Raw genomic sequence first — 12443 nt, forward strand, 5'->3', positions numbered from 1 at the left:
GTGTGAAAATAAATCAGCGTGGAAGGCTGAATTAGGCAAAGCTGACTACCACGCGACAAACAAAATATCCACGATGTTTAAGGGTTAAGTACGAACGCATGGGGTTAACCGTGTTGGCCCTCCCCGAAAGGGCCAATTATCGCATCCCCGGCAAAGGTCAATCGGCAATTAAACCCCGGCCATTCTCTGATCGACGGTACCCGCAATTAATTGCCGGCCCCGTCAAAACGGAGCCGGCGGTATCGTTAAAGTATTCTTTCTCGGTCGTTCGCGATCGAAGGCGATAAAGGAAATACGGCACGTTGCGACGCTGACAGCCGCAGAAACTCGGAACTTTGACGGTGAACGAAACCGTACGCGAACAGGGTGAAAGAGGGAGAGCGAAGGGTGGGAGGACAGAGGGATGCGAAGAAGGAAGTCGACGCGCACGATACGCGTAATTTTCGCTAATGATCGCATTGGCAATTTGTTAAGGGGGCCTTTCTATAAATCTTCCCTAACTAATTATCCCTTGCAATCCCAACCCTCGAAGGAGACCACACCGGCATTCGAGCGAAGCTCGCAGTTAAACGCTAATTATTATCCTCGTCCGCGATAAATTAAACTGCCAGACGCCACGGTATCGTCGAGTGGGTCTCTCGCGTGTGGCGCACGTTGCCCTACGCCACCACCGGGATATATGGAATATTCGTTTGTTTGCCCTTGCCTTATTCAATTTGCTGACCGCGTGCCGGGCTCTGCTCCCCATTGGCCGTCATCTTTGTTCTTCCGCGTCTCGATCGCTGGCGGCGCGGCGCATGGCGCACCGAACCAGAGGCAAAAATCAGAGAAGACAATGCTTTATGTCGACTCGAAACTATGTTTATGCTATCTTCAAGTGTCTGAATGATCTTGTCCACGTGCAGAGAGTTCAACAAATTTGATAGAAGACTAATCCCAAGCGGACTCTGCGAGCGAGTATCGGAGAAGATCGAGCGGTACGCCATAACTTAACTTGTTTTTCGCTGTCTTATGAATCAATAGATATTTCTAATAGATATTTCTATGAAATAATGTTCATGGAAAATGTTGAGAGAAAAGGGTGAACTCTAATTGCAGTGAAACTCTTGACATTTTTCGATTCTTGCACGCAACATAATAGCTGACCTGAAATTATCCAACTATAGGCTTCGCTCGTTGGATGTTGTTTGAAGCAATTGTTTAAAGCAGGGGTGTCAAACTCAAAAGCTAACTTGGGCCAAATAAACAATGCTTAACACGTTCCCTGCCGCGTGGGGCGTATACGCCCCACGCTGAACTTTCCGTTCAAGCCATTTGGTATTATCATTGTAAAATGAAGAATTTTTTAAAAATTCATTATGCAGTCAATTATGGACATCTTAATACTATTGCTGATGCCCTCATTTAATCGTGGGGCGTATACGCCCCACGCGGCGTGATGGGCAATTTTTCTTTACTGTAACTTGTTTTAATTGCATTTCTCTTATTCCGATCAGTCATTTATTCGCGTGTCGTTGACACAATACTTACTGCTTCACTGAAGCTGGGATTGATTTATAGTTCTATAGTACTGTAAAAGTTGTAACATTCTGCGATAGTTGTGTGGATAAACCACACTTATGTTTGCCATGTTTTAACAAAGTTCATCATAACATCCCTTTGTAATCGCATACAAACTTGAATTTAACTAAAATGTTATATTTTAAACTAATATAGGCATGATAAAAAAAATTATATGTGAGGATGCAACTCGCTTGGCATAATAATGATCAGCCAGGTATTTGTTAAAGTAATTCCTAGAAAAATAAATTTATTGGTTTGCTGTGTTATGCATGTTAAACTATACAACCTTTCCTTGATAATTATGATTTTTGCACTATTTTAATTATTGTAAAGCATACGCCAGAAACAAAATAATACAAATGTAAAGCGTGGGGCGCATACGCCCCACGCGGCTTGAACGGAAAGTCTTCAAAAAACGGTCTGGCAGGGAACGTGTTAACTTTAGGTGGGTCGCAAAAAAAATCAATGTTCATAGAAACAAATATTTTTATATTGACTAATACATTGTAATAAACATATATAAAGTTAAATTATTGTTTACGTCCTGATACTTCACATCTCTTCTTTGATACTATCTTTCCTATTTCGGGAGAAATTTTATTGGCCGAGACTACTTTCAAAATTTCTAATTCACATTTCTATTTGATTTTTACTTTGCGTCGGATATATTGACTGGGCCGCAAAAATGTTCATCTCGGGCCGCGAGTTTGACACCCCTAGTTTAACCCCTTAACGCGCAGAAACGTATTAACACGGGCGTGCAAAACCGGCCAAAATGTGCAGACCCGTATATATACGGTCGGCGTCGCAACTTATGTTATGTTACCTATATTAATTGAAAAACAGTACGATGGGTACAAAATTCGATCTGCAATGCGATTCAATATTCACTATAATTATTTATCCACTATTTTTATTGAATTTTTAGTAATTTTTGCATTTTTTTACATATTTATTGAAATTAAGGTCCAAATATGTATTTTCTTAGATAAAAAAAATTGATTTTTTTTGGTCGGTTTTTTTTTTAAATTGTGCATTAAGGGGTTAAAGCAATTTGTAAGAATTTTTTTTGATTTGTACTTTTTCACTGTTAAATTCGCAGAGCATTGTACTTTCATATTACATGAGCATCGTTCGCAGTAAGTCGCGATTTTCGACGTTGTTTCACAAAATATGTAGCATTCTTGTGCAGCAAGTTCAGCGATTAGACTGCGAAGTTTCGCGAATTTCAAGCATTTCTAATTAAAATGAATAACTGCAATTTTAAATAAACTCCCAAAAGATTCCAGTTTCTTACGAGACACGTAGAAAAAGTACAATGAAACCAGAAGATGAATGAACATCCTCAATTAACTTATATTTGATCTTTCTACACCAATATTTGCTTCAAACGAGCATCGACAAGAGTTCCAAAACAAAAAAGAATACAGCATTTCTTAATATTTCAATCTAAGAAACACTAGAAACGTTGCAAAAATATCGCCCCGTTATTTTCAACCTACCGAATCTGTTGCGAACGTCTATTAGAGAGCGAACGTCTATTTTGCTGTAATACGTTGCGATTAACGCGGTCATTTTTCTCGTTTCGCGACGATGCATCCGTACATAATTAACCCTTTGCACTGGAGCGGTGACTCTGAGACACCATTAAAATTTGTTAAATCACGTTCTAAGATAATTTTTATATCAACAAAATTTAGATTTAAGTAATCGTTAAGTGCGTAACTGTTGCGCGAGTCACAAGAGTCAATTTCATATGCATAAAATGCACTTCGTCGTATAAGATAAAAATGCTATGAGCCAGAAAAATTATTCTAGATTTACAGTTGAAATAGCTTCGGATGCAAAGGGTTAACCCTTTGCACTCGAGTGGTGACTCTGAGGCGCCATTAAAAAAATTGTTACATCACGTTCCAAGATAATTTTTATATTACAAAAATCTAGACGTAAAAACATCGTCAAAAGTCTAATTGTCGTATGAGTCAAAAAACTAAATTTCATACGCATAAAATGCACATCGTATAAAATGGAAATGCCGTAAATCAGAAAAATTAATCTAGATTTACAGTTAAAATGGCTTCGAGCGCAAAGGGTTAAGGGGGCAGGCGAGCAACTAGAAACATTGCAAAAATATCGCTCCATTATTTTCAACCTACCGAATCTATTGCGAGAGAGAGAGAGAGAGAGCGAACGTCTATTCTACTCTAATACGTTGCGATTAACGCGGTCATTTTTCTCGTTTCGCGACGCTGCATCCGGACATAATTGAGGGGACAGGCGAGCAGGCGTTTTCAATTTTCGTCGGAACCGATCCTGGTTGAAATTCCGCGATGGCTTACGGCCGGATCAATAACGAACGTCGTCGATGGATGTTCGGCGTGGTCAGAGCTCGGGGACGAAGATAGTCGCGCGGTGATCCTAGATGAAAGGTGCCGCACAATGTCGCCTTCGCGAAGTAGCCGGGCCTTCTCCCCGCTCGTTTCGCCCGATCGGCTGCACGGTTTCTGTTAGTCTCGTTCCCAACCCGCTGGGAACGACGTTAAAATGTTCGCTATGCCGATTACCCGCGATGGATATACGAGATAATGAAAAGCTTGGTCTTCCTCGGCCGGGATTCGCTTCCGCGTCTCCCTCCCTCGCCCCTCACCCTCCTTGCTTCCTCGCGTAATTTTTAGTTCGCTTTCTTCGCTCCGCGCGTGTTCTTCTGTTACGGAGGCCAAACATTTCCAGAGTTCGGTATTAATCGCACGGTAGGGTCTCTACGCCGATTTTCTTGCTGCGCCTCGTCCTCTCCCCCTTTCCCCCCTCCCTCGTAGCCACCGGTTCGCGAAACCAGAAGCTGCTCGCCTTTGCTACAATTACACGGAATCACGCGAGTAATCGTACCCGCATCGATTTGTTCGACGTACCCTCGCGTTTACTACCCCGCGATGCCGTAAACAGTAGCTTAGCTCTCCGCGATGATCGATCCTTAAAAATAGTTTTGCCGGTGCCTTTAGGGAGGGCTCGCCGATGGGCAACTCTCGTTGCCCTTCGATCGGCAATTTAGGTTTACGACTTGACGAGCCATTCTAGTTTGTTTAACGCTAGCTTCGCGGACCACTGAAGGCGATTTTATCTTATTTCGTGGGGATAACGATAAATATCATTGCCCAGACTTTCAGCGATCTTTAGCCCGGACTTTCAAGATTTTTATTGTAATATATATACAGGGTGTCCCAAAAATGTCTCGCAATCCGAAAGTAGGGGATTCGTGAGGTCATTTGAAGCAACTTTTTCCTTAGCGAAAATGCAATCGGCGGCTTCGTTTACGAGTTATTAACGAAAAACAGTGACCAATCAGAGGCGAGAGCATTTGACGCGAGACAGCCGAGCCAACTAGGCTCCGCGCATTTGTTGGCTGGGCCGCCGCGCGCCAGCCAAGCTCGCCTCTTATTGGTCAGTGTTTCTCGTTAATAACTCGTAAACGAAGCCTCGGAGAAAATTTTCGCAAAGGAAAAAGTTGCTTCGAGTGACCTTAGGAACCTCTCATTTCCGAATTGCGAGACATTCTCGGGACACCTTGTATATTGCAAATATGTATATGTTTGCAATAAAAATCGCTGAAAGTCTGGGCCATTGTATTTATTGTTATAAAATATATTTATTATATATATATATTTATTATAAAATAAAATCGGCTTTAGAGGTATATATATATATATTCTATAATACAATATATATAAATATAATATAATACAATATAATATATATTGCATATAACAAATTGTTCGTCCTTTTTTTAAAATTCTAACGATCTTACCATCGCGTCAAGCTCGCCGCTGTAGTCATAAATGCGTAAAATCCACGGTCCATTCGTTACTTAACTCGGACATGCCAGCGCTTCAATTAATTTTTATAGATTTCGAGCAATCGGTGTAAACTTATATTATCTTGTCGCGGATAATCGGCGACGTTACCACGCTGAAAAGTGTTCTAATTTTCTTCAATTAACGATCGACGATCAGGATTATCGACAGTTGTAAAAGTACATTCACGGAGAATCAATTGAATGAAGTTCCTTTCTTTGGATACATATATTCAATCAATCACCGCGAATCCTACTTTTACAGAACTATCAATAATCCTAATCGTCGATCGTAAATTGAAGAAAATTGGAACATTTCACCAGCGCAACGTCGACGGTTATCCGCGACAAGATAATATAAGTTTACACCGACGGCTCGAAATCTATAAAAATTAATCGAAGTGCTGTCGAGTTAAGCAACGAATATAACCGCGGTTTTTACGCATTTACGACTACAGCGACGAGCTGAAGATCAACGGGTTATTTTAGATCGCGATAGAATCTCGAGAAAGCGGTGAAACAATTTGTTTGACAACGCCGCTCGTTTCGAAGTACAACAAATATTTTTATGTCGCGCATAGATCCGCACAGCTCGAAGAATTCTACAGAACGAAGAACCAGTTCCATCGTTTTCATTCTACCATTAATTAACTCCTCGCGGTGCCATTATCTTCGCAGTCACAACGATTATATGTTTTTCGATTGTAATAAATAATTTCTGAAGGGAGAAACAAAAATTGTTATTCATAGCGCGACCACGTTTGCTTCGGCGATTAAATGTTAACGACAAGAGATATTAATATTATAATATATTATATAATATTATATATAATAATATAATAATATATTTAATATTATATATAATAATATATAATATATTATATAATATTATATATAATAATATAATAATATATTTAATATTATATATAATAATATATAATAATATATATAATATATTATATAATATTATAATAATATAATTTTATTTCGACTTAAAAAAATAAAAAAAAATAAAAAAACGGAATAACATTCGTACTCGACAGGTTATTATTAGAAATCGGTGTCGCGAGCTGGACTGGTCGAGGGGTTGACATCTTCGCACCGGTTGTAAATCAAATTCAACGGCTACTAAAGATCAACGGTAAAGATTTGATCGAAGCGCGAACGGAACAGAGCGGTTCTAGCTGACGGAAACATTTCGCGATGTAATGAAAACGGTAATGCAACATGTTCCAGCAGGTATTCACGGAAACGAGCGTGCTATAGGCTTGTTTTAGATAGATCCGTCCGAGCGGCGCGCAGCGGAGTTCGCGTTCCATCAAACCGCGAGTTCCCGGCGCAAAGTTGAGAATTCCACGCTGGATTGAAGCTAACTGTTTCGGCAGCGAGCGAGTTGAAATGTCGCGTCCATGTTGGCTAACGGTTCGATTTTTCCGTCTGTTTGTTTCAGATGCCCAAATGGAGCAGGGGTACCGGTCCGAGGTCCAAGAAAGGGCACTGGTCGTATCCTTGCAGATGTTCAATCTGATTTTAGAACGTGGCGTGTCCTTGCTCAAGTCTCAGTTGGACAGCGGCGAAGAGTCGCGGATGGTTGTTAGCGAGGACATGCAAGTCCTTTTACCAGCTATCAAGGTATTTCCGTTATCTATGGCATATCTAATGGGACCCGCCTATCAAGATCCCCTTTTTCCGAGAAACTTTCACCGTACCGGGGAAAAACCGCGCCGTTTTAATCGCGCGAGGCGGATAATCGCAATCGCGGAATATTAGATCTATCATGGTTCCGTGAACTTTTCAATAATAATCCTATCTGGACCCTAATTATTCAGTTTCTGAAATTATTCAGAATATTAATTTCCGTGTGAGCGCGTATCCTTGAAATTCACCGACGCAAATATGCAAAATTTTTTCGATTTTCGTGGCTTTAAAAAACGTTGAAAAAGAGCTCGAACGTTCGATTTCAATTTTCTGACAGCTTCTAGAAATTATTGTCGAGCTTAAAAGGCGGATTAACGTTGATCTAAAGCAATTTTGGAAATAAATCGTTTTAGAACGACATAAAAATTGAATTTAATCGTGACTACCATAAAATCTTGTAAAAATCACTTACCATAGAAGCATTAAATAAATTACTTTGCTTTCGTCGATGGTTCGAACGTCGTTTTACGACGTTATTTAAAAAAATATCGATGCTCTTCCTCGCAGGGTAATTTCCGTCGTCGAATAGCGGCGAAATCTTCGTGCAAAGTACAGTAATGTCTCTCTAATTGACGTCCAGATTAACCACAAAAATGGACAATTTGCGAAGAGGAGATACGATTATTCGAGTCTTGATTTATTATTATATTGGGTTGGCAACTAAGTAATTGCCGATTTGTTCAATGAAATAAACAAATTTTTTTTACTTGGAACGAAGTTTAATCTGTAATGTATTTTCCATTTTGTTCGATGACCTTTTGCCATCTCTCTGACAACTTGAAAATTCCACGCTCGTAGAAAGTCTGATCCTTTTCGGCCAAAAACTGAGTTAAGTGAGATTTTACAGCGTCATCATCGTTAAAAGTTTTACCACGAAGGGAGTTGTCCAGGGATCGAAATAAGTGGTGATCCGATGGCGCGAGATCAGGGCTATATGGTGGGTGTAACATCAATTCCCAACCAATATCCATCAATTTTTGCCGAGTGGACAAAGACGTGTGCGGCCTAGCATTGTCCTGCTGGAAAATGACACCTTTACGATCGACCGATTCTGGTCGCTTTTCCTTGACCGCTGCATTCAATTTGTCCAGTTGCTAACATTCACGGATAATAAAAAATAACATAATAATAATAATAGTAATTTTATAATATAACATTTACGGATATCATAAAAATGGGAGTGAGAGACATCTATAACTGAAATCAGCATTGCCCTAGCATTGTCCTGCTGGAAAATGGCATCTTTACGATTGACCGATTCTGGTCGCTTTTCCTTGACCGCTGCATTCAATTTGTCCAGTTGCTAACATTCACGGATAATAAAAAATAACATAATAATAATAATAATAATAATAATTTCATAATATAACATTTACCGATATCATAAAAATGGGAGTGAGAGACATCTATAACTGAAATCGGCAATTACTCAGTCGCCAACCCAATAGTTATAAATGGTCCAAAATTATAAAAACGAGTCGCAAGGCTCGAATAATCGTACCTCCTCCTCCCAAATTGTCCATTTTTGTGCAGAATCTGAGCGTCAGTTAGGGAGACATTACTGTATTTCGTAAAACTTGATCGGATTGTCGGCCGCCTCGTCATCGCCATAATCCTGTGTCGCGTTCGCGAGCCTAACCGGCCGAGAATTTATGAAGCATCGCGCTTAGTTCGCACCCACGCAAGGGTCCGCCGGTGGCCGTTGTCAAGTTCCCCGGGCCTGGGTCCGTTCGTGTCTCGACTTATTATGCAATCCGGCGTTCGCGATTAATGCACCTATCGCACGTAAGCTATGCACGCACGTTCTATCGATAAAGGTCAGCCTATGACAAGCTATTGGAATCGCGGCGGCGTCATCGGCTCTTCCTGGTTTCGGCTGTTGCGGAACAGTCGCGGATTGTTCTCGCGTCGCATCTCCCTGTGACACGTGCCCAGGATCGTTTCTGGCTGTCGACGATGTCAATCCGTTCGATAGATTCTCTCGATACCTTGACACATTGTTCTATTGTGTTATTAATCATCCGTTCGGCGATATTTATTGTAGAAATTGACGACAGACAATTCTATGTAGAATTCTCGCGGAGATGCATGTATTAACTATGTGTCGCAGGTAAATGCTAAATGCTAAATGATCATGCCAAGTTTTTTGTAACAAACTCGTTCGAAATTATTAGTCCAGATTTAAAAATTCATTATTCTACTGGCATATTTCAGTGTAATCAACTTTTTAGAGATCTGTAAAGTGAAATAAGGTTGAAAACGCGCTCGGTATCATGCGTCTTATGATTTCGATTCTAATTATTCAGTAGTAACGTCCTGTAAAATCCTGTTTTTACATTTATTTTGGAAAATGCGAGACAATATCGTGTCAGTCCGTGTTACCGTATAAATTATGCTGGTAAAATGATCGATTAAAATGCACTATATATATATATATATATATATATGCACTATATATATAAATTTTATATATAAAATTATATATAAAATCACTATACATATAATTTTAAATTATATATATATATATATATATAATTTTAAATTATATATATATATATATAATTTAAAATTTTACGTTTAAAATGCGCGGCTGGCGGTTTTCGGGGGCAGCGCCCTCTTGCGTTTTGTGGGCCTTGCGGTGGGCCTTGCGTCTGCCAATTGTACGTTCGCGGGAGTGCAGCCGGGTGCAGTTAAGGCTATGCGTAACGCGCGGTAATTAATTATAAACTGTTGCTTGCTTGAACGATACCGTTCGAAATTTAGCGAACCACGCGGTATGCGGCGGAATTTGTTTATCGCCGGAATCGCTGCAGGCAAGTGAACATTCCTCGAATAGTGCGATAGGTATCGAAACGCCGTCCTGGTCATGGGAATATAATAGCGAGTTTTGCTCTTGTCCTACGCGTGACCATTAATATTGCCGATAATGTAGCCGTGATACGGGACGGCCGGAATACGATTCACTTTCCAAAAGATAGATGAACGCTGGCCGCGTGAAATGAAATCTCGTCTCCCTAGCCTTTCTATAAATAGGAACGTTTCCTCTCATTCCAGCCGGGGCTATCGTTCATCCTTGGCACTTTTTGTTCTAGATCTGGTGCGATTGGATGCTCTGCCATAGCACCGTTTGGAACCCGCCACCGTCGTGCACGGACTACAGAGTAGGGTGAGTCCTGTCAACATACTTCCCGTTAAATATTTTCAATTTTTTTATTTCATTCGTTTATTATTTATTCGACGTTTATTCGACGAAGGATCCGACCGTGGTCAAATAAATAATATTCCATTGTTCGTCGTAGAAATATATCGTTTTCAATGTCGGTGGAATAATGGCGCATTCTTGGGGTACCATTGCGCAGGAGGATCGGCGCGTTGGTTATTAATTATTACAGTGAATTATGGGTAGATTTCAGATTTTATTACATAACAAAAAATAATCTTCGAAGCCCACTAATGCATTTTGAGTCACTGAAATATTTTGGACGAAAACTAAATTTTTACGCAACTCCAGTCTTTTGTAATTGCTTCGAAAATATCTGATTACAGAAATTATATTTTTTCTCTTTTTGTCTTATTGCATCCAGTGCATTTTTCTGCATTAAAAAAAAAGGAAAAGCAGAAACAAACAGCAATTTGAGCTGCAATTTTATTGAATATTTCGTCGATTTTAATTAGGATTATATTTTTCCTTCGTTTCGCGTTTCAATATGGCGAATTTAGGAAGCATTGGGAAGCCGTGTTTTCGGCGCACCCGTCGCAACGCCGGGATTTTTGGGGTAATCCTCGGCGATTCGGTTAAACCCCTGCATCCAAGCAGCAGAAATGAATTTTCCTGGGCGCCGATCCTGCACGCGGTCGCGTATATTAGGATCAAGGAGATCCACGGGGATGGGCGGGGGGAAAGAATGCTCGATATCTCGAACTCCCGTGATCCTGCGGTTTTGCGGTCTGCGGTCGGAATCTGGCTCTTAACTCCGACGTCCGGTCGGTAACTGTGCGCGATGCATACACTCGCCAGCAGATTACGCTACGGCCACAAATTATTCATTGAAAGAAGTTGTTTTTTTTCGCCCGCTCCTGCGGCCGATAATTCCGCATCCGTCGACTTCATTCATCTACCTACGGGATACGGGGCCGCGGCGTGCTCTATGCGCTAATCATAATTGTCTACACTCCTAGCCAAAAGTTCATGAGAATCCGGAATTAATTTCACCAATTCACTGTCGGTTGTTTTATATTGTATTGTATTATTGTTATATTGTATATATATATTTAATAATTTTAATATTGCAATATATTTAATAATTTAATATTACAATATATATAATATTAAATATATTGTAATTATTTACAATATACAATTACAATTATTACAATATATTAAATATATTGTAATTATTTACAATATACAATTACAATTATTACAATATATTAAATATATTGTAATTATTTACAATATACAATTACAATTATTACAATATATTAAATATATTGTAATATTATAATATATATAAATATATATTATATATTAATATATATTTATATATTATATTATAATATAATATAATATAATAATATATTAGAATATATATATATATATATATATATATATATATATTGTAATTGTAAATATATATAATATAATTGTAAAAATAATACAATACAATACAATATAACATATATATATATATATGTTATATTGTATTGTATTGTATTATTTTTACAATTTTATATTATACTCGTATCATGCGAATGCCATTCACAGATCATATTACTTGTACTGTATTACGTTTCATGTTATAAATCATATAATAATTCTGGCGGATAAAAATTTTCATAAATACAATAAATTAAACAGTGTGGGGCTGCCATAAATACCGCGTACGAATCAAATAATAGAAATGGTTAATTAAGACAGCTTTGCGTTGTTTAAAATTGATTGTTGATATTTTTAAGGGTTGATATTTTTAAATGTATCTGTACTTATCCGCAACAAAAATTTTAATAGCGATGATAATACTATTTTTAGTTAGATTAAAATAGAGCGAACTAGTCTTTCAAATTTCAACACAAAATTATTAAACAACGATCGAAATCAAAGTAGATCAACTTACAGACGTTTTCAATATTCTTTTGTCGGAGTGCGATTTATGGTTTCAACAAGACTGCCGCAGCAATGACTATAAGAATCACACAAAATCGGAACAACTGATCTCATAATGTAAGAGAAAACGAGATTTATTGTACAAATTACTTGTGCTACGCTCTCGCGAATCTCGTAGATTCTAATCAACTTCTCACTTTACTTAATAGATTATAACACAAATTTAGTTCC

At 38.7% G+C, this 12443-nt stretch overlaps 1 protein-coding gene across 2 annotated transcripts in view; it reads left to right on the plus strand.

The window, feature by feature from the left end:
• Positions 1-12443, plus strand: part of LOC117218121 (uncharacterized) — a 263192-nt gene that overhangs the window by 136960 nt on the left and 113789 nt on the right. For both annotated transcript variants that reach the window (XM_033466254.2, XM_033466255.2), the window contains exons 18-19: positions 6861-7042; positions 10201-10274. In XM_033466254.2, coding sequence (XP_033322145.2) covers positions 6861-7042; positions 10201-10274 — 256 coding nt within the window. The remainder of the gene's footprint in view (positions 1-6860; positions 7043-10200; positions 10275-12443) is intronic.

Source organism: Megalopta genalis, chromosome 1 (assembly GCF_051020955.1).
Source record: "Megalopta genalis isolate 19385.01 chromosome 1, iyMegGena1_principal, whole genome shotgun sequence".
In the NCBI taxonomy this organism is placed as follows: domain Eukaryota; kingdom Metazoa; phylum Arthropoda; class Insecta; order Hymenoptera; family Halictidae; genus Megalopta; species Megalopta genalis.